This window comes from Xyrauchen texanus, chromosome 28 (assembly GCF_025860055.1).
Source record: "Xyrauchen texanus isolate HMW12.3.18 chromosome 28, RBS_HiC_50CHRs, whole genome shotgun sequence".
Lineage (NCBI taxonomy): Eukaryota > Metazoa > Chordata > Actinopteri > Cypriniformes > Catostomidae > Xyrauchen > Xyrauchen texanus.
Window position 1 is genome coordinate 6,060,423 of NC_068303.1, and position 23,367 is coordinate 6,083,789.

Sequence of the window (23,367 nt, forward strand, 5' to 3'; positions counted from 1 at the left end):
ATAGTGCAGAATGTTTGGGATGCACCTAAGACTTTTCAACAATCTGGCAGGCCATCTCAATCGCGCATTTCTTTGCAGTTTTTTCTACCCGAAAAACACGATTCGTCACAAGTCTGAGCAAAACAGCATAAGATGCCTTTAGTTATTTTTACACTGTCACTGAGTTTGGTAAAAAAATTTTGCTGCTAATGTATTTTACTGAATGCAATCTTCACATGAACACTTTTTCAATGTACTAAAATCAATCTTCAATCTAATATTGTCTGACAGGCCGTGAGCTGCCAGTTGCCCATTGCTGATGTATTTTTTTATTATGTCAACTGAGTGAACAGCAATGGAAGATGTTGACTTACCCTGTCCAGCTCATTTCTGTCTTACTTCAGTGGTGCTATCAACATTTTGGTGTTTTCGATCTGAGGAAGTCAGATATTTTGTGTCTCGACTCAATTACTTCCTGTTTGTGTTTATCATGATAAGGGCAACAAAAATAAACTTTGTGAGAATTGGTTCAGCATATTTCCAAAAGACATCCAGAGAATTCCAAGCTAATATTGATTACATTGTGAAATACTCTTATTGATTATTTATAATATAATAGTAAAACTAGACCTCTAGAGTGGTACTTTCCTGTGCAAATCTCACCACCACAATGCTAGATGGTTGTTTAATGGCTCAATTCCATCCTTCATTGTCAAAGTCTAAGGGATTTTTTTCATCCATCAGGCAAAATCATAGCAATAGAACACCTCTTCTAAAATGGATAGTAACCCAAAAAAGAGAATTCTCTCATCATTTACTAACCCTTATACCATCCCAGATGTGTATGACTTTTTTTCTTCTGCAGAATGCAAACAAAGATTTTTAGGAAAATATCTCAGCTCTGTAGATCCATACAATGCAAGTGAATGGTGGCCAGAACTTTGAAGGACCAAGAAGTATATAAATGCAGCAAAATGCATTTTCATATCTTCAGAAGCAAAATGATCATTGTAGATGAGAAACAGATCAGTATTTACATTTTTACTATAAAACTCCACTTTCACACTTTTGTTTTTGGCGATTCACATTCTTTGTGCATATTGCCACCTACTGGGCAGGGAGGAGAATTTATAGTATAAAAGAACTTAAATATGGATCTGTTTCTCACAAACACCTATCATATCACTCCTGAAGACATGGGTTTAACCACTGGAGTCTTATGGATTACTTTTATGCCGCCTTTATGTGCTTTTTTGAGCTTCAAATTCTGGGCACCATTCACTTGCATTGTATGGAACTACTGAGCTGAAATATTCTTCTAAAAATCTTCGTTTGTATTCTGCAGAAGTAAGAAAGTCATATACATCTGGGATAACATGAGGGTGAGTAAATGATGAGAGAAATGTCAGTTTTCCTGTAATGAGTTTCACGATTTTAAGTATCATTAATGTCCGTAGCACAAACAGTGCCAAAGTACGTACTTACGCACGTTAATACGTACATAGGACCAAAGCATACTTCAGTTTTTCAGGCACAAATATGTCTCGGGCACAGTGCGTGTGCTGCTAATTTTGTCACAGAAAAAATCATGGACAGTCCAGGGTTTGTTTTCAACGCCGAAATATGCATCACGCACACTGTTCACGAGACATACCGTGCATTCTACCGTGCGTAAAATGGAACAGCAAATGGAAAAATTACATATACCCTATAGTTTTAGGGTTTGGGACTCTGGGGGTTGCTAGGTGGTTCCTTACTTTCCTAAGACAAAAGAGCCCAACCCCAAGTTTCTGTAATATTCCGGTCAATAGATATCACTTTTGGCTATTCTTCACTGGATTGTTTCGCCCGTTTTATCAGCCACCAGATAAAGATTTGATTGCTTAGAAAAGAAATAGCACACCTCTCATCAACAGTCTGCAGAATTTGAGATATCATTCATGTCTGCTGCACAAACGGTGCAGAACGAGTTACGAAGTTTAGAGCTGAAATATGTAACTTTTTCAGTGTTAAAATACTTTCTTCTATCCCAGCTTAATATGCAAAAACAACAATAAGTAAGCCGTTCATACGTTAATTTTCTTGAAAACTATAAACACTGTGTCTCTGTGGTGCTATAAAAATTCCTCTGTTTTGTTTTTTACATTGACTCGACCAATGGCATGATTTGGGGGCGGGACTATCTGTTTGTTCAGTCAACGGCAGACAGGGGGCGTTTTCAGAAAGCTTGGTGGCGATAGTGGCGCAGAAATTACACACTTTAACAAATATTTAGAGTTTGTTCACATCAATACATGTAGTATAAGTAATTGTGATTCCTTGTTTATTTCACTACCATTCAAATCCTCTTACTTTCCCTCTTTAGAGGAATAACTGTTGTTCAAAGTTGTAGCAGTATTTAGATTAAATGCACTTGGGTATACGGTATTCTCCAATCTTTTCATTTTCGTGCCTCAGTTATCAGAATAATTACACTGTAACCTCCTAATTGTGATTTCAGAGGCCATTCATCTTTTTTTCATCATGGCGAAGTTGAGGACGGGAGAGAGAAAATCAGTGGGTTAATTACAGCATCTTTTGAAGAGTGATCGGTCCAGCCCTCTGTGGTGGTTTTGTTACGAGGGGACCCAGAGTCTAAGTTGACATGGAGACGCCAAACACCAACCTTTGATTGAGTGGATGAATAGCCGCTCGAAGGAGGAGTGTTTGAGATTTTTGTAGTATTTTCAGCCCAAAATGTCTTTCAGACTGTCTCCAAGATCCCTGGAGAAGGGATCGGAAATACATGGCTTGCCAAACGGTGGTTAGACTTCCCTTTTATGTGTTGAAAGGATCTCCCTTGCATCCTCTATACTCCCACGCCACACATATGCAAGCACATACACATACACACCCTCAAAAGCACACATTTACTCTGCCTTATCCACAGAGCTTCCCAAAGGGTGAGTGTGTTTTTTAAAGTGTGAAAAGCTTTACATCTCAAACCACTCAAAATCAACAACAAAAAAACACACATTCACACATATCTTCTTTATTCAGTACAATCATTTTATGTTACTTGATACACCCATAATGTCTCCACTGTGTCATGATTGGGTCCCTTTGATTGTCGACAGAAGCCGGAGTTTCATTTGTAAGCTATAGTTCACCCCCAAATTGAAATTTCTGTCATCAGTTACTCATCCTCAATTTGTTCCTAACATGTCTTTTATTCTTTTGTGGGAAGGTCTTCTCTGTATATTGTAAATGAATGTTTATCACATTCTACAATGTTAAAATCCATTGCACAGAATTCCGGATATGCAGAAAATGCAAGACAAAAACATAAATTGGTCTGGCCGTAATTTATATCTTTTTGTTTTTTCAGACTCATCTGGACCAGAAACTCTCTGTGTGTAGCAAACTGTGTTTCGCTATTGGAGGAGCACCAAGTCAGGTCGCTGGGAGTGCAACCGCATTCTTTCTTCAGATATATCTCCTTGACATTGCACAGGTAATATCTCAATGTGCTATAAAACATTTTTTTGTCATATAATACTGGAGGATATGAACTTAGTAGAGAATATTAATCTTATAAGAGAAGGCTTGATCCTACTGAGAAGACTACTGCTTCTATTCTTCTACCTCTTTAAAAAAAAAGAAAAAAGTTGTACATGCTGAATAGCCATTGAGGACTGGTCTGGACCCCCCACCCCCGTAACACAAAAGGATATTAGACAGAATGTTAGCCTCAGTGGCCATTTACTTTATTTTTCAGTGTTTACCTATTGTGGTAAACTATCTCTTTAGTTTAAATGGTCACTTTCTTATTTCGGGACAGATTAACCCTTTTCAAGCTTCCATGGTGTTGTTCATCGGTAAGGCTTGGGGTGCGTTCACTGACCCCATTGTCGGTTTCTTCATTACTAAGAGCAAATGGACAAAGATTGGACGACTCATGCCATGGTGAGTGATGTATTCTGTTTTTCATTGAATTAGAATTATTTTATTATTACTATTATTACTAGTGAATTGAAACGTTTTCTTATTCAAAGTACTGCTGTGATACATAATTGATCATATGATCATAATTACTTTTAAACAGGTTCATAAACGGGTCACTAAATATTTACATGTTCCTAACATGGCCATTACCGTTGCAAACTTTAAAATCAGTTAGCCTTTCCTTTTGGGCTTCTCGAGGGAATGAAGTGATGACTAGCCCAAGATAGAGTGTCTGACAGGAAGTCTTCATTAGACTAGATGTGACATCATAGTGTCTGGCAGGAAGTGTATTTCAGAGCATCACTGCGGAACATCTCAGCCTTGCCCATATGGGCCTTCTGTTGTGTCTCAATGTTTATTATGCCAAAGCCCTACCAACATACAGACAACATTTAGATTTAAAGATTCTACAACATTACCTCTTCAAAGGGGAAATTCCACTATATTACTTATAAGAATTTTACCTAGTTATTATACCAAAATCCTGCTGAAAAATCTGCTTACACAAGCCTAAAATGGTTTGCTTGTTTCTTGGCCTGACCAATGACAAGTATACACAAAACCCTTCTAAAACCATCATACCAGACTAGCTTGACCAGAGGAAACCAGCTTAGTGAAATACTAAGACCAGTAAAGACCAGTAAACCACAGAAAGTGGGTTAAGTATTTACTTTTTTTTAAGGAGTACTCTTGATAGTTCTTTTTGATATTTCTTGTGTTTATAGTTATGCAATTAGTGATATTTGTGGCTCATTGTTTCCTTCTCCTCTTGTCACTATCTATTAAACTGTTAGTTAATTTTTAGAAGCTCAGTGCAATTCCTAAACTTGGTAGCACTTTAAATCTGAAATTAATTGACATAAAAAAATATATATTATGTAATAGCACCAAAACATATAAAGTCTGCTCCAAAGACATTGTTCAAGTTAGTTAATTTCTAGAAAAATCATTAACTTTTTATTAATATAATATAATTTAATATATTATAATGTGATATAATATAATGTAATATAATATATAATTATTTTCTTTTTTTTTTATGAGTAATTTAGTGTAACAAGTCCAAAAGTCTGAGACCCCACACTGAAAATCTGTTTGTTTTTTACCTGAAAGTTTTTAGGATTTGTACAAAATTGATTATTTATTGATTATTTTTAAATGTATTAACTTTTATATAATAATATAATTAGTGCTGTCAATCGCTAAAAATGTTGAATCTAATTAATTACATGGTATGCCGATTAATTAATCGCAATTTCTGCTTTCCAACTCCCCTCAATCCCACATAATCTTTTCTCATATTAATTATGTATATGTTCTTGCATTTTTATCTGAAAAGATAACAAAGTTGAACAAAGTTTGCTTTAGGCTTACAACTTTTTTGATCACAACAACATTTATTGGTAGTTATACTGGCATTTCAAAATCCTGTTCAAATTTTAAAATGTCAAATTTGTTTTCTTCATGAGGGCGATTTTGTCCCAAAAATGCTAAATCCTCAATTGGGATGTACACAAAACTATCAACATTTTTGACCTAGACATGAAAACATTTGTACATGAAAAGTATGCTTGTTTAAATCTATTAATTTCAGTCACAAAATAGGTCACAAAATACCAATGGAAATCCGCTAGTGTAAACATGAGTGTGATTGGTGCATCCTGAACAGCGCTGAGAAAAGTAACAGATGCCATGTGACAACACCGTTTATGAGCTGGTTAAGAAGAGGCAGTAGGTAGGACAATAATTTGTGCGTGGTTAAATTGTACATCTGTTGGTTGGGACATTTTCTGAAAGTTGATATAATATAATAATTATCTTTCCATTTGACTTTTTTATGTATTTATCTGTACAGCGTCCAAAGTTGTGGGTACCACACACACACACACACACACACACACACACACACACACACACACACAAATTCTTTTAAAACTGTTAATAGAAAATGTCTGAATTTTTGTTATATTATATTGATAATATAAATAATAATCAGATAATAATGTATGTTATTTTTCTAGAAAAATCTAACTTTTTTATTTTTATTATTAATATAATATAATATAGTACAATATAATATATATATATATATATATATTTTTTACTAATTATTTCATTATATTTTTATTTTAATTGTGTGAGTAATTATGGATGTACAGATTAGATAATAATAATATCATGTCATTTATTAGGAAAAATGTAGTATGAAATTAAAAAGACAATGCAAAATAGAAGCATTTTCATCAGTGCTTACAGACTTTTGGACCCCACTGTATGTTTATCTGTGCATCTGCATCAGTTCCCTTTGGCTACTTGCCTAAGATAAAAACATCAGGTCATTTCAGCTCATTCAGCATCTTACAGACAGTTTTGATCTTTCCATTCACGCTACCCCTTTAACTTGCTCATTCTCCTGTAATGTGGCTCCTTTGCGTGGCCAAACAATCAGCAGGCACACAGGAGTTGCTCCACACTACAATAGTGGCACCTGTACTGTGCCAGAATTGGCCACTTTCTGTTCCCCCCTGTTCTCTGTGTTGTGTTGATTGCTCACAGTTGTTTTATATCTGTTAAAATGACCAGCAGTGGCACAGAGGTCAGTGTGTCCAGAGGAAACCAGCTGAGGAAAGACCAAGCCAAACAGTTGTGATCATTCTATAGTTGACCGGCCAGTTAATGTAATTGAGTATGAAGGCCAACAACCTGAATTCGGTTTTTAATGGTTGCTTAATGTGGGATGACTTAAAGTGTGTGATTAGTTTCAATGATAAAATAATTTGTTCCATCCTATCTCAAGTTAATAATACACTGAGAAATGAAAAGTTTGTCATCTTTTACTCACCTTCACATGTTTTATAACCACATTACTTTCTTTCTTTTGTGAAGCTCAAAAGGAGATGTTAGGTAGAAGGTTAGCCTCAGTCACCATTTTGTTTCATTGCTTCTTGTTTTCCATACAATGAAAGTGAATTGGTGACTGAGGCTGGCATTCTGCTGAACAAAGATAGTCATACGGTCATTAAAACTCCATTACAACTACAAGCGGACTTCAGGGAGTACAAAAGTGTACAATACGGCCCTTTTAAAATCAGGCCCAATGGCCATGTCTGATGGTATATTTCATCATAAATCATCCACTGCGAGTTAAAAATGCACATTTAGTTTCTACAAATAAAATCCTCCCCACCATTACCATTTCATGCATTCAGCTGCCTCTCCCATAATGGTATGGAAGCCTTGTATCAGTATGAATTATATATGGCCAAAACATTTCCCACCATCCTGAAGAGAGTGAAAAGCAGCTGAATTCCTCCAAGTTGAGATCCACTTCATCAAGACAATCTTGCTGTAGAAAAAATGCGGTTTGGTGGCCTTGCGATCCTGTGGTGGAGTTTATCGTTCCTTCGGTCTACTGTGGCATCCTTAGAAACACCATGCTGTTTTTTCACACTGAAACAAAATGTGCACAAATCTACAATAAATGTGCACTGTTGCTTTAAGGAGATGCTCAAGTTGCTACAGAAGCTGAAATGGGAGATCCAAAAGTTATAGAGAAGAGTAAAGACAATGTTCAGCCTGTTTAGTTCCTGTGGGCTTACAGTGACCAAATATTTTGCATTGTGTCTTTCAAGCAACTTTTTTGGCCAAGGCGGTAGAGCGGGTCGGCTGCTAATCGCAGGGTTGGCGGTTCGTTTCCCGGCCCCACATGACTCCACATGCCGAAGTGTCCTTGAGCAAGACACTGAACCCCAAGTTGCTCCCAATGGCAGGCTAGCACCTTGCATGGCAGCTCTGCTGTCATTGGTGTGTGAATGTGAATGTGAATGGGACACAAGTTAGTGTTAGTTGTAATGATGTCAGTTTCAAATCACATGACCACTGGATGAGAATAAAATACCTGTTCTTTCATCCTGTAGGATGGTGGGCTGCACTCCATTTACTGTGATCTCTTACTTCTACCTTTGGTTTGTTCCACCGTTTTCCAACGGGAGGTTCATCTGGTATCTGGGTTTCTACTGTTTCTACCAAACCCTCATCACAGTATGTCTCCAGCACACTTCATTTGCTTTGATGTTTTTGAAATGTTTATGTTTATAAGTAATGCTAAAAACTGGGTAGCACATTAGCCAGGAACCACAATAAAAACTCCATCCGTCATGTAGTCACAGATGCCCCACAGATCCATTAAAATACAAAGCTGATTGTATTTATTTTCCTTTGCGATGTATTTTGGTTTCATGATCCCTCACCATCCTTGAACGAATTAACCTCAAATGTGAACTGCACCACTGTACATTTTTAAAACATTTTTAAAACAATGAAACTGTTCTCTCTTACTCTGGTTCAACCATAGCAATCATGTCTCTCTGATTTTCAGAATTAACAATAAAACATTTATATGTGATTTTCACCTGTAATGCAGGTGTCTGAAACTTTTATAGACTCATAATTATATTATTAATATTTGCCCCCTTTACCCAACAGTATTCTTGGCGTTTAAAATAAACAGATATAAAGATGCTCGTCAACAAAAGTTGCCGTTGTTATCTATAGCCCAGCCTCTTTGATGTCTGCATGGAGTTTTCCTTGATTTATTTGTGTTACTATCCTTTGTTACTATGGTTTGGTGAAGACTCGCCATAGTGCCTGTTAAAAACCTGTCAACATGTGTTGGAGTGGAGAAGCCACTCTGACCACAGCAGTCTACACTGTAATGAAAAGTCACTCTAACTACTTGTTAAATACATGGTGAAACCTTCCAGAAACCTCCAGAGAGGATAACTGTTGGTTTCCACTTGTAGCGCACTTCATTGTCTTAATAGCACAAGGCTGAGAAATGCCAGCTGCTTCTAGAATCAGAGAAAGTTTGTGTATGCTTAGTAGCAGTCTACATGATTGTATGGTGCCTTGATCCTGTCAAGCAAGATAAAAAGTAAAAGTAATTCTCATTATATATATATATCATAGTTACAGCATACAGTATAAAGTGCTAGGAAATAAACTCATAATTGTGAGATATAAAGTCGCATTTGCAAACAAAATAAGTCACAGTTACGAGAAGTCGCACTTACGAGAAATAAAGTGAGAGTTGTGAGATATAAAATCACAATTATGAGAAATAGTCTCAATTGTGATAAGTCATAATTGCGAGATATAAAGTGGCAATTAGGAGAAATAAAGTGGAAATTGTGAGATATAAAGTCACAGTTATAAGTTAAAGATAAAAAGTAAAAGTAATTCTCATTATATATATATCATAGTTACAGCATACAGTATAAAGTGCTAGGAAATAAACTCATAATTGTAAGATATAAAGTCACAATTGATATAAAGTTGCATTTGGGAGATACAAAGTAACAATTACAAGAAATAAGGTCACAATTGCGAGAATTCGCAGTTATGAGAAATAGTTGCAATTGTGAGAAATAAAGTCAACATTTTTGATATAGTCGCAATAACGAGAAAAAAATAAGCAATTGCGAGATATAAAGTCGCAATTACCAGAAATAGTCTCAATTGCGATAAGTCATAATAGTGAGAAATAAAGTGGAAATTGTGAGATATTAAGTCACAATTAAGAGAAATAGTCTCAATTGCGAGAAGTCGCAATTACGAAAATTAAAGTGGCAGTTACATTTACATTTAGTAATTTAACAGACACTTTTTTCCAAATCGACTTACAAATGAGACATATAGCAAGCAATTTGTCTTATAAATTTTAACAACATCTGTAGTATAGGACTGCCAAGTTCTCATAGTGGCTGGATTAGTGAAGATACTAGCACAGAAGAAAGAGACAGACAAGGATTTTTGTTTTGTACATGTTAAGTGCAGCAGTAAGTTAATTAGTGTGGGTTGGTAAAGCGCTTGCGGAACAAATGTGTTTTCAGCTGGTTCTTGAATGTTGAGAAGGTAACAGCAGAGCGTGTGGAGGTTGAAAGTTCATTCCACCACAGAGGACCAGAGAAAGTGAACGGTCGTGGAATAGACATTGAGCCTCTTCGTGACGGATACACCAGGCATCGCTCATTCATAGACCACAGAGAACGATTGGAGCATATACCTGAAGAAGTGAATTGAAGTAAAATGTCTTTCAGACAGCCAATGGAACCGCACCAGAGTTAAAGCCTTGAATCTGATGTGGCCAGCTACAGTGGAGTGAAATCAAGAGTGAGGTGACCCTTTTAGACTGATTGAAGACCAGATGCGCTACTGCATTCTGGACCATCTGCAGTGACTTAATTGTGTTAACTGGGAGGCCAACCAAAAGAGCATTGCAGTAGTCTAGTCTTGAAATGACCAGAGCATGGACTTTGACCTGTGTAGCATATTCAGACAGGAAAGGTCTGATTTCCTGATGTTGTAAAGTGCGAATCTGCGACAGGGCAGTTGATGAGATGTGTGCAGTGAAATTAAGCTAGTCATCTACCACTACTCCCAGGTTCCGGGCTGTTCTGGTTGGTGTTAGTGTAGCTGAACCAAGATGAATAGTGCGGTTGTGGTCAACAGATGGGTTGGCTGGGATCACAAGGACTTCTGTCTTGGCAAGATTGAGCTGAAGGTGTCGTTCCTTCATCTAGGCTGAAATGCCAGAGAGGCAAGCAGAGATACGACAGGTAGAACAATTGATTTTGAGTAGGCTCTCACCAGTTGCAAGGTTTCAGCTACTGATAAGAAGGCAGTTTCTGTTGAGTGTCCTTTTTTGAGGCCAGACTGATGTCTGTCGAGTAGGTTGTTCTGTGAGAGAAAACCAGATATCTGGTTTAATACAACACTCTCAAGAGTTTTAGACAGGAAGGGTTGGAGAGACCGGTTTGTAGTTGTCAAATACTGTGGGGTTATGTGTTGGTTTTTTAAGCAGTGGGGTTACTCGTGCCTGCTTGAATGTATTGGGAATTTTCCAGTAGTGAGAGATGTGTTGATAAAGTGTATGAGTGTGGATTAGATCGATGGAGAGGCAGCTTGAATAAGATGTTAGGGGATAGTGTCAAGTGGACAGGTGGTAGGATGGTTAGAAAGAAGCACTTTGGAGACCTCAGTCTCAGAGAGAGGAGAGAAAGAGGAAAACAGAGGATGGGATGTTGGAAGAGAGTAGCAGTGGGTGTAAGGTGTAGAGAATTGGCTGATGATGCTCACTACCTTGTCATCTAGCAGTCAGAGAATTAGTAGGATGGAGGAGGATAGAGAAGAGATTATTAAGTTGAAAAAGTATGGAAATCTGAAATGTTACAGGGTCTTTTGAGCAGCCACTTTCTCTCCGCAGCCCTTAGCTCGGTTCAGTGATCACAAAGTGTCTCCGACAGCCTGGGGCTGGAGGGTGTGGCACATGCTGGCCTGGAGGGAAGAGGATAGACACTATCAAGGCAAGAAGTTAAAGTTGAGCAAAGAGCATTTTTAGCTTAATTTAAATCAAGTTAAGAGAAATGGTTTGTGGAGGGAATGGAAGGGAACTGCGAGATATAAAGTCTCAATTATGAGCAATAATGTCGTAATTGCAAGATACAGTATAATGTCACAATTTCTTGATTTAAAGTTGCAGTTCGGGGTATTAAGTCACAGTTATGAGTAATTGTGAGCAATTGTGAAGGATAAAGTCACAATGACAAGAAATAAACTTTTTTATTCCATGATGGAATCAAGGCACCATATGATTGTTATTAGTCTGATTGTCATAATTAGACTTTATATTTTAATAATAAAAATAAGCTTCATAGGACTCATCCTCACCAACAAAAGTCCAACAGGGCCTCCTAAACAACATTGGGAACTTTTAAGTAATAAAAGGCACAACTTGGGAAGCACTCTGTAGTTAGATTTATTTTGGTAGCCTTTTGGGTCATTGGTTTGCCGCACTGCTGACTTTGCTTTTGTCTAAATTATAAAGGTTAGCTGACGGTACACACTTGTAATGCAATTATGGAATTAAGCTCAATGAAGGTTTGCTGTACTTTAATAATATTGATTTTGTACTGCAAATGTATATGTACAAAGAACATGTTATGCTTAGAATAAATAGGACTGATTTGGAGCATGTAAGTTGCTTCCTTTTGATTCAGTGTATAATATAATATAAATGGGTGTTTGAAAAATGAGTGGTTAGGAAACCACTAATAGAAGTATGTACATGCGCTAAGTTTTGGATCCCTTTCACTGCCTTTTTTAGATCCTTTGCTTATGAGAACGCACAGCTTACTTACCCTGTGTCTTGAAGATATTTTAAATAAAACTTTTATTAATCTCCTAAGAATCATAAATTCTCCTGTACCTTATCAATCACAATTCTGTCATCATTTATGTATTCTTTGTGATATGTATTCTTTGTCTAACCTTTCTTGCAGTGCTTCCATGTGCCTTACTCTGCCCTGACCATGTTCTTGTGCACCGATCAACAAGAAAGAGACTCTGCTACAGCTTACCGTATGCTTACAGCTCGCCTACCTACACAGACACCATTGTATCATGTTAAAGTTAAGCATGTTAATTTTACGGTAATTCTATGGCCTGCGAGTAGGAGTATATAAGTTCATGTAGATTTATCATTAATCTAAATAAATAAAGTCCGGGGGTAATCAGGACTCAAGTCGAGTCTCAAGCGCAGAGTGCTTCAGTATACAGACAGCAAGCCATATACAGTTACCTCTTCTATACAAGATTACATAAAATACGAACTACTGAATCATGTTTGTATACTCTAGTCGATCAATAACTCCAGTAGCTCAAATATGTGTCTGGAGCTGACTGGAAATGTAAATAATGGTGAAATTTAACAGTTTTCTGCATCTGCAGGTATGACGATGGAAGTTCTTGGTACGTTGGTTGGTGCCGCCATTCAGGGTCAGATTGTAGCGAGCGCACACACTCTGAAACACTGTTCACATCGCAACCTGTCAGCTGGTCACCTGGGAAACAGCAGTGGCACTAAGATCATCAGGAGCCTGGCACTGTCACATGACTTACTGTCTGATGCTGTACGTGTCAATGTCATGTTTGTATTAAAAATAACCTACACTGCACACAGCACTTAATGTAGTTCCTCTGGTGCTAGGTCTCTTTCAAGTTTTGTTCTAAGAGGAGCGTTGATTATTAACAATCTGTATCTTTTTTTTTTTTTATTTATTTTTCATTTAAACACCCTAGCACCCACTAAGTGATGGTCCATAACACAAGAGAAACCACATAGCAATGACTCAGAACACCCTAGAAACCACCTAGAACATCCTGACAACCACCTTGCAGTGACCCAGAGCACCCTAGACACTACACAGAACACCCTAACAATCATCTAGCAATGACACAGAACTCCCTAGCAACCACCTAGCGATGTCCCAAGAAGACCCTAGAAACCACCCATAAATTAAGAACACCCTATTATTAACCACCTAGCAATAACCCAAAACACCCTATAAACCACCCAAAACACCCTAGCAACCACCTAGATATCACACAAAACACCCTTGAAACCACCCAGAACACCCTAGCATCCACTCAGCAATGACCCAGGACACCTTAACAACCACATAGCAATCACCCAAAACACTTAGAAACCACCCAGAACACCTTAGCAACCATGTAGCGATGACCTAAGGAGACCATAGAAACCATCCAAAAGATCAGATCACCCTTGCAACCACCTACCAATGACCCAGAACACCTTAAAAACCACCCTGAAAACCCTAGCAACCATGAAGTGATGACCCAAGAAGACCCTAGAAATCAACCAAGGAACACAGAAAGTATATACTGAAATAGAACAGCAACCAAAGATCAAGACTATAGACAGAATTTAACTTCGTCGACCAAAAGATAACTTTTGTCAGGATTGTTACAGTAATATAATATAATATAATATTTAATTATATTTAATAATTATTATTATTATATGCCATCGCCTCTCATTGCCTGTATATCTTTACAGAAGGAAGTGTACATGATAGCAGCTGGTGTGATCGGTGGGCTGTTTCTGGTCTGTACAGTGGTCATGTTCCTGGGAGTCAAAGAGAGAGACGGTGAGGATGCGTGTAAATGGCATGAACCATTACCTACCATAAAGGCCATTATCTGAGTTATGATGTGCAATAAATTCTTGTTTTGCTTGTGCATCTGAGTTGAAATGTTAAAGGGAAAGTTTAAGGAGATGTTAGGCAGAATGTTTACGCTGCTATTTTCCAATGATGAATGGGGCTGTTGAGCTGCAAAACTGACAAAACAAAAAAAGTTTTTTTAGGTGAACTATCCCTTTAAAGCATACAAAATGTCATACTTTACCATGTCAGAAAATGTGTCTTATGAGTTTCCTTGCATCTATTTTACTGTGCAGATCCATATGCACCTAAAACAGGGAAGGCCATCCCGTTCCATAAGGGCTTTATTTTGGTCATGAAACATGGATCATATCTCACTCTAACCGCTGCTTTTCTCTTCATATCAGTAGCCATCCAGGTAACATGCTTTCCTGCTAGTACAATGTTTACTACAGTATTTGTTTGATCAGCTAAGGAAAGAACTTCATGCCTGAATACAAATGTTAACAGAAAATACAATAAAACATTTTATATACAGATTGTTGTGGGCCAATTGTAAAATTTGGCTAATTGTGAAAATATATAATAGATGTATACCATACATCCTCCTTAGACCCGAGCATGACAGCAATGTGCATTTTCCATTTTCACTGTAGATCTATATGCAGCACTTAGCTGCATAGAGATCTACAGGATGATCCCTTGCTCCCTTTTTATTGAATGACTTAACATCCTTTTCATCCTAACTCCATATAAAGCCTCTGAAAGCAAAATGTTTCAGTTTTTGAAAGAACCCATTGATTCTCAATATGATAATGCACAGTGAATATAGGATTTCTAAGGAAAAAAATGCACTGAAGTACACATTAGTGTAGATTGTGTTTAGCAGCATGGCGTTTCATGACAAATCACTCAAATTTTAAAAATGGCATATTGGATGAAACTAAAGACTTTTGACTCAAACAGGTTTCAATGTAAAAACGTTTTTAGGGTTCTTACCAGATGTAGTTTTGTTGGCATTACTCCAAAAGACAAACTCCGAAGTGGTAAGGCCATGTTGTTTTGCTACATGACACCGTATGTCGAAGTTTAACCCTTTACTGAAAGCACAGAGTCTCCTGAACCAAGTCCGTTTAAATGAATTTAAATTATGCGTTGCGTATAGCGACAGCAAAATACAATGTCCACGCATGTGTTCACAGGGTCACACAAGGTTAAGGTTATTACGGCCCTGATATACAAAAAATATTTACATCTAATGGCTGGAACCCCACAAACATTCCCAGAATTTTTTATTATAAGGATAGGCTGGATTAATTAACTACATCATCAGAACTTTACTGTATTTCCATTTGTTGTTTATAAGCCAAATGTCTTCATTTTGCAGTTGATACAAAGTAACTTTGTGCTGTTCTGCACATATGCGGTGGATCTGCGAGAACACTTTCAAAACATTGTTCTGACCATTCTGGTGAGTACTCGATGAAGACATGGAAAGATAAGTGATGACCAATTATGCCATACCCAATTCAATAGACTTGCCATTGACATTAGTAATTTATTAAGAATGAATACAAAGCTCTAAAGTAAGCTATAGTTAGATCATTCAGTTAACTGGTGAAAGTTTTGTAGGTTTCTGTTTATGACGAATGGAAATATATTGTACAGTCTTCAGAAAAGTTAAGGCTTTTCATTCTTAAAAATACATTTTTCTTTTGTGCTAGGTGAAAATGTATTCATGTATAATGTCAGGTTGTTACACTCTAACTAAATTGTGGCATTTGGGTTAAATGTGCACTCAGCGATTCCTGAGAAACACTGTAGATATTCGAACTCAACTGCCAAAACAAACACACCCCTCCCTTCTGTGCTCCTTTGGAAGCTCCGCCCCACAAATTCATGTTTGTAAATTCATTACTTTTACCTCTCGGTGGTCTCTCCACCGCTGAAAATCCTCACCGATGTTGATGCGGCTCCTTGCCCTCGACTTAATTGTCCTTTCTTTTTAGTTTATATTCGTCTGACCTTTTTCTCTTGGTCTGTTTCTCAGCCATTTGTCCTCCTTGGAGTTTAGGAAGTTCGCATCAGCCAGATTTGCCGTTCTAATGAATTTCCCTCTCACTCTGCCGCCACCCCCCCATCCTGTGCACGCACAATAACCACCCCCTGTTGCTGATTGGCTGGAGTAGTGTTGTGTTGATCGATCTGATCCACTTTGTTTTTGTCCCATTTACAGAGACAGGGCTGTGTGCAAATACTAGATTGTATAGCAGACTGAGGAGATATTTTCAGAATTTGACAAAAAGTGTTTTGCTGAGTGCAACTTTACGTGAATAATTAGACACAATGTTTGGAATATTTTATACACAAAGCTATTGATTATTAAGAACACCTGTTTTTGAAATTACCAGATGTCTGCTGCAGTGAGCATTCCATTCTGGCAGTGGTTTCTAGAGAAGTTCGGAAAGAAGACAGCAGCTTTCTGTGGCATCATGGTAACTTACTTTTTTTTTTTTTGCCACAACCACACTAATTAGTTTTCAGTTTCCTAATGTCATTATTCTCCAAAGTTTGCGGTAATGGAATTTTTTTTGAAATGCTCCGTTTTCGGTGGAGGACCCCCTGTTTTAGTGTGGATGAGAGGTGTACACGTGTTTCAAGTGAAAAGGTTTTATTTAAGACGTGGCCTTAAATGTTAAAGGTGCAGAAAGCGATACTTCCACGAGACTGAGCCGTTGAATTAGCCACGCCCCCTCTTTCCAAAACCCCACACTCCACAGATAACAAATGAGCTTTATTGAGACCGACATCATGCAGGAACGGCAGCATAAAACAACAGCAGCAAAATAGCACCCTCAACTGACAACTGTTATGAACAACATGGCTTAAAAATGTCATTAAGCCTCAATAATTTGCTGCAACTACAAAACTATGAGAACGTGCAAAATGATTGACAGGCTGAAAGCATCATTGTCCACAGTCTGTGGACACATTTTTATTTGCTGTTTAGTCTAGAGCTGTAACAGAGACAGGTGAGATATCTTATGACACTTATTTAATTAATATCTTTCAGGGAGTAGGACAATTTTTTGCATGCCTTTCCATGAAAAAAATTGCTTTCAGCACCTTTAACTTTATTACCATGCACTGGTAATTAATTTAAATGCATAAACATGCCTAAATCAGTGGTGTGGCCACATAGTGCATTATTTTTAGCCATATTACCAAGTGCCAGAAGAATTTGCACCAAAAAAAATTTTTGTCGTCTACTCCCCACTTTTAAAGGTTGCTAAGCCTATTTATGTTGCTTTCCTAACAATGCACAGTTTTATGTTCACATTTTATTATTTGCATTTATCATTGTATTTTTAACTGCCTTATTCCAACTCAAAGTATTGTGCGTATGCATTGAAATATATGTTATATGGTTCTTTAAACTGCTGTCTCTGTTGTGCAGTGGATTATGCCATTCACAGTGATGCTGGTGTTTATTCCTAATCTGATCGTGGCATATGTTGTGGCCGTATCATCTGGACTTAGTGTGGCTGCTTCTCTCTTGTTACCATGGTGAGTCTCTCATCAAGTGTTATACTGCATTACATAAGCATAGAATCTGTGTCCAATGCTTTGTGTTTGTTTGTGATAAAGCACAGAAAGCATATTCCAGTCAATGAAAAAGTTGTTATTAGTGGTGTTTGCTAAGGCATGCATCACTATTACTATTGCTCATACTTGTCAGATTTAAACCTCTGCGTGCAGCTCGTCCCACTGCATTTGTAAATATGTTAAAATGTAGAATGTTTGTTGGTGTTTATGTAACCTTTCACTGACCTAGTCCTTGTGATGTCCTAGCTCGGAGATTAAAAAGCCACAATGTGATCCATAAAGAGTGTAGAATAGCTGCTTGTTTATATAAACCACCCCGCCTTTTACCCCTCGAATATATAGATTTAATAACCTAGCAGTCTCAAAATAACAGGTTTCATGGAAGGGTCATGCTATTTCTTGGGTTTTTAAAAATGCTCTCTGGTTGATTGGAAATGTATGAGAGTTTTATGTGCTGTCTACCAAGAGGACTTGGCTTTAGGTTACCAATGTCAATGTTTAATATGAGATGATGTATTATGTCTATGCTGTGTTGTGTTTCTTGTTGCCCAGGTCAATGTTGCCAGATGTATTGGATGACTTCAGACTTGCAAATCGCAACTCAAAGGGGCTCGAGGCGATCTTCTACTCTCTATATGCTTTCTTCACCAAGTTTGCTGCAGGCATATCTCTCGGAGTGTCCACACTCTGTTTACAGTGAGATTGCTTAAAACACTCTTTTATTATTTACTGGTATCAGTCTTTTGAACATAAAGAGTCCTGACAGACAGTGGTGTGGATCTGATTTGACAATTTAATGCTTTCCCAAAGTTGGCCTCTCAAGACCTACAATCTATTAGGATCCAAAATTCTGAGACCACTTGTCAAAATACTTCTATTTGGAATTTTTCTTACTTTATATGATTTGTTTTAATTACAATCTGATTCATTTGAATGGAAAGTTGAATTGAAACTTTTGAATTAATTACATAATTTTTTAACATGTAAAACTTTTGCTTTAATGACAGCTAGCACTCGAACTGGTATGAAATCCACAAGTTTGTCCAAAACCCATTTTATCCAGCATGATTTAAAAATGACAAAGGAAGTTAAAAGGACAGTTCACCGCATGCCATGCCAGATTTGTTTGACTTTCTTCTGCATTTCAGCTCTGTGTGTCCAAACAATGCAAGTGAATAGTGGCCAGAACTTCAAAGCTATAAAAAGCACATAAAAGCATCATAAAAGTAATTCATATGACTCATGGTTAAATCCATATATTCTGATGCGATATGATGTGGGTGAAAAAACAGAACAGTATATTAACTCTTTCCCCGCCAAACACAGAATTTTCCGTGTTTTATGAAAAAACGCTTCCCCGCCAAACATGGAATTTTCCAGGTTTCCGTGTTTTAGGTGTTATACGGTAAGGAAGACCCCTGCGCATGTTTTGAAAGAGTACGCAACTCTTTGATCAAAGAAACAGACTGCGATCGTCTCAAACATGAAGAAGTGGAGTATTGAGAAGCTCAAAATATCAGACATAAACATGCCTTTTTCTCAGCTTTTTGTCTGAAATGTTGTTTTTTGACAAAACCGACCTCTGTTCAAGTCGCAATAAAAAAAGAAAATGAAGATAAAATAAAATCGTTTTTTTTGCCTAAAAGCAGAGGCCCAGATCTTTATTGTGATATATAGCATCTTCATATATTCATGGAAGAAAATATTCTGCGGGCCATTAAAGTTTAGCGAAAATCGTCAAAAACCCTGGCGGTGGCTGGCAACTTTTTTTTAAAAACGCTGGCGGGGAAAGGGTTAAAGTCCTCTTTTTATTAAAATTCTCATCCCTGCCCAGTATGCACAAATAATGTGAATCGACAAAATCTAAAGAAGAAGAATGTGAAAGTGAAAGTGGAGATTTATAGTAATAAATGACATAAATATTGATCTGTTTCTCACCCACACTAATCATGAGTCTTTTTGGATGACTTTTATGCTGCCTTTATGTGCTTTTTGGACCTCCTGGACCTTTCTGGCCACCATTTACTTGTATTGTATGGACCTACAGAGCTGAGATATTCTTCTAAAAATCTTTGTTTGTGTTCAGTTGAAGAAAGAAAGTCATACACATCTGGTATGACATGAGTGTGAGTATATGATGAGAGAATTTTCATTTTTGGGAACTATCCCTTTAACATGGTCAGTCTCTCCTTAAATTTGATTAGAGACCTAGAAATACTGCACAGATGTCACATTTTCTGATTTATTTTTAGGGAATTGTAAAGGATTTTAGTGCTTTTGATGAAGAAATATTGGAAAATAAGAAATGCCCTCCTCATCACTGTTACAAATAATAAGATCATTTCAGATGTCAACAAATCAGCTTTAACAAATCAGAAATACATTTCACACAGATCTTGAAGAAATACTGTTTAGAGGTATAAATGCAATCCTATAATTGATTTTAACTGTACATTAAATACAAATTTTAAACATCATTTAGCATCAGTAAAATTTATTCAGGAACCATTTCGACTGATGTTTGTGTTTTTGATTCACTAAGAGTCCGCACATAAGAGTCATGCATTCGTTAATCACACTACACTGCTCACGCTTATGTTTTCGATTCACTAAAAGATTTATTCGGGAATCGGACCAAACTGGTTGCGCTGTATGGTATGTTGTGTGCTGAAGATTCACAAGAATCAGCTCAATAGAGTCATTTGTTTGGAAAACGGACTTCATTGGACGCACAGTCTAGAGCCGTTAACGGAACCAAAAGCCCTGAAATCATACGGTTCCGGTATTTTTACAAAATAAAACCAAAACCATTCTGAACAGCAATGTATATTGTGTTGGATGCACATGACAGATTTCATAAAGGACTCAAAACTATAGCTTCAATATACGTTTAAACGAATATTTCGGGTTCAATACAATTCAGTTGACAGCATAATGTTGATTACCACAAAATTGTATTTAAACTCGTTTCTCTTTATCGAGGTCCAGTGAGGCATTTACAATGGAAGTGAATGGGGATCATTTTTGGAGAGTTTAAACACAGAAATGTGAAGCTTATAATTTTATAAAACCACTTACATTAATTCTTCTGTTAAAACTCATGTGTTGTTTGAGCTGTAAAGTTGTTTAAATCATGGTTTATACGGTCAGTTTAGGGTTGTAGTGTTTACGGTGTGACATCGTAATGGCAACAAAGTTGTAAAAACTTTACACAGAAAATGTTAGCAAGCAATTTAATCATACAAAAATTATGTGAACATGTGTTGTTTACATTTTTGTGGCTATGCTTTTGAAAATGTGAGTATTTTAATGTTTACAGTTTGGCCCCATTCACTTCCATTTTAAGTGCCTCACTGTAACCCAGATTAAAAAATATATATATTATTTGAGGGACGAGTTTAAATAAATGTTTTGGCATTTAACATTGTGCCACAACTGCTGTCGATTGAGCTTAACTTGTATTGAAACTAGAATATTCCTTTAAGACAAATTAACTTTAGAAATGGTCATAGAATAATAAAATATATAATGCATTAGAATAAAATGCAGTAACATATAATAACAGAAAATAAAAGATCAGTAATTGAAAGCAAGACATTTTATTTCGTGTCTGTATTTAACATGCACGGTTGTTCAGTGCTTTGTCTATGCTGTTGTGCAGGTTTGCTGGTTATGACACAGGCGCGTGCAGACAGCCCCCTCCAGTGGTGTACACACTGAAACTGCTCATTGGCGCCGCCCCGGTGGCCTGTATCACTACAGGTCTAATGATTCTTGTGGTGTACCCCATCAGTGAGGATGTCAGATTACGAAACAAACTCGCCCTCGCGGAGCTCAGGTAATGACCTCATGAACACCACGGATGGGGTTTTCTAATACACTAAAAATGTCAATCGTTCACTGGCAAACATCAAAAGAAAAACTTCAAAGATTACTGTTATATAAATAATATTTCACTAAGTTAACTGGGACTCTTCTTGTAATGTTGTGATTACTACTTTTTTAATAGAGTTGCAAGGACATGGTTACTGTCACAAATGTATTTACATTTGATTAGTAATCATGAAATAGAACCTTTAATATTTAATTATAAGTTAGGCTTATTAATTTAATAACTTTTCCTTGTTTTATATTTCATAAACTTGGTTTATTTCAAGGTTAGAAACTTTTGGACTTCACTGTATATATTATTGCATAGATTTATGTTATTGTTTAATATATGGAGAAAAATACAAATATATCATAGATTTTATAGGGGAACATATCCTCTATAAAATCTATGATATATTTGTATTTTTCAAATCTATGATATATTTGTATTTTTCTCCATATATTAAACAATAACGTAAATCTATATTATATTATATTTAATTAATTGTTTTGAGGAGGAAAAACAATCAATCATACAATGTATAAATCATGCAAATTAGTTCAAATAAACGTTGAGTATTTAGAACTTTCTTTTTTCTTTTGAGGTCACGAAACGTACACCTTTTAAGTAACTTGAATTGTTTAACGTTTTGGGTTTAATGAACTTGTCTCTTTAAATTTACTGGAACTTAAATGAACTGAAACTGGGAGGGGGATTTTTATTTCCCAGCATGCTTTACATGTCACTGGACATTAACATGTGTTATCTAGTGTGTCTTTGTGCAAGATGAATGCAAAGGGAGATACTTGTTAGTGTTTAATGTTTTAGTTGTGTTGTTGTTGAGTTTCTGTCATGGTAATGTTTTTGGGGGGTTATCATTATGGTGAACAGTGGAGCTGTACAATATTAGATCATTCTACAATATATTGAAATGCTTGATGAGCAATTGCTATGCTTATCAAAGCATGGTTTATCCATTTATCATGCATTCTATCATTTTTTTGTACTAATTTATTCTAGCTAGTTCTAGTTAACTAGGTTGATACATTTAAATTGAGCCTACATGGTGAGTTTAAATTCAGCCAAAGAGTTAAATTTAAAGTTAAGTACCATTCAAATGCATGAGTTAGCTTACTCAATATTTCAAGTTAAGATAAAAATCAACACACATGATTTTTACCAAATGAAAATCTGACAGTTCTGCTTAACCTTGTAATTTATGAATGTGATGCAACTGATTACCTCAATTTGTTTTAGGTCTGCTAACTTTTTCGGGTTTATGGTGTGCATAAATATATATATATATATATATATATATATATATATATGTGTGTGTGTGTGTGTGTGTGTGTGTGTGTGTGTTATTTTTTATATTACATTTCAATATATATATACTGTTATTTTCCTTCTAGAAACCAGAGCATGACCTCAGAGTGGATCTGAGCAGCATGTAGCATCTTTAAACAGCAGATCCTGAAATTCCAGCCCAGTGTTGGGATGAGCTGTGTTAGTGTACATTACACTGTGAGAAAGCTAATATGTTTTCACGTAAACATTTGAGTTTGTTCCTGTATTCTGTTTCTGTATTTTCACATGAACGTGTAGCCACATTTACATAAATACTGTATCTAATTTATACACTAGGGTACTATATATTATTAGATATCAGAATTGATATTGTATAAGATGTATTATTCATTATACATATTACAGAATTATTTGATTCCAGGCCTAATAAAGAACTTGTGCTGGTTCGCATGTCTCAATGATGAAGTGAAATATATATATTTGTGTGTATGTGTGTATGTGTATATATATATATATATATATATATATATATATATATGATAGATAGATAGATAGATAGATAGATAGATAGATAGATAGATAGATAACTTGATATTG

General features: G+C 36.4%; 1 protein-coding gene across 2 annotated transcripts in view; it reads left to right on the top strand.

Annotated features, from left to right (window-relative positions):
* LOC127622225 (sphingosine-1-phosphate transporter MFSD2B-like) overlaps positions 1 to 23,208 on the top strand; it is a 29,550-nt gene extending 6,342 nt beyond the window's left edge. Inside the window, exons 3-15 of one of the 2 annotated variants that reach the window (XM_052096250.1) lie at positions 3,347 to 3,472; positions 3,800 to 3,924; positions 7,881 to 8,004; positions 12,303 to 12,381; positions 12,751 to 12,932; positions 13,880 to 13,970; positions 14,282 to 14,403; positions 15,373 to 15,456; positions 16,397 to 16,480; positions 17,443 to 17,552; positions 18,144 to 18,287; positions 21,253 to 21,429; positions 22,875 to 23,208. In XM_052096250.1, the coding sequence (XP_051952210.1) occupies positions 3,347 to 3,472; positions 3,800 to 3,924; positions 7,881 to 8,004; positions 12,303 to 12,381; positions 12,751 to 12,932; positions 13,880 to 13,970; positions 14,282 to 14,403; positions 15,373 to 15,456; positions 16,397 to 16,480; positions 17,443 to 17,552; positions 18,144 to 18,287; positions 21,253 to 21,429; positions 22,875 to 22,905 (1,479 nt within the window). In that variant the 3' untranslated portion in view covers positions 22,906 to 23,208. The remainder of the gene's footprint in view (positions 1 to 3,346; positions 3,473 to 3,799; positions 3,925 to 7,880; positions 8,005 to 12,302; positions 12,382 to 12,750; positions 12,933 to 13,879; positions 13,971 to 14,281; positions 14,404 to 15,372; positions 15,457 to 16,396; positions 16,481 to 17,442; positions 17,553 to 18,143; positions 18,288 to 21,252; positions 21,430 to 22,874) is intronic. The other variant, XM_052096251.1, reaches the window with a different exon arrangement.
* Positions 23,209 to 23,367: the final 159 nt, after the last annotated feature.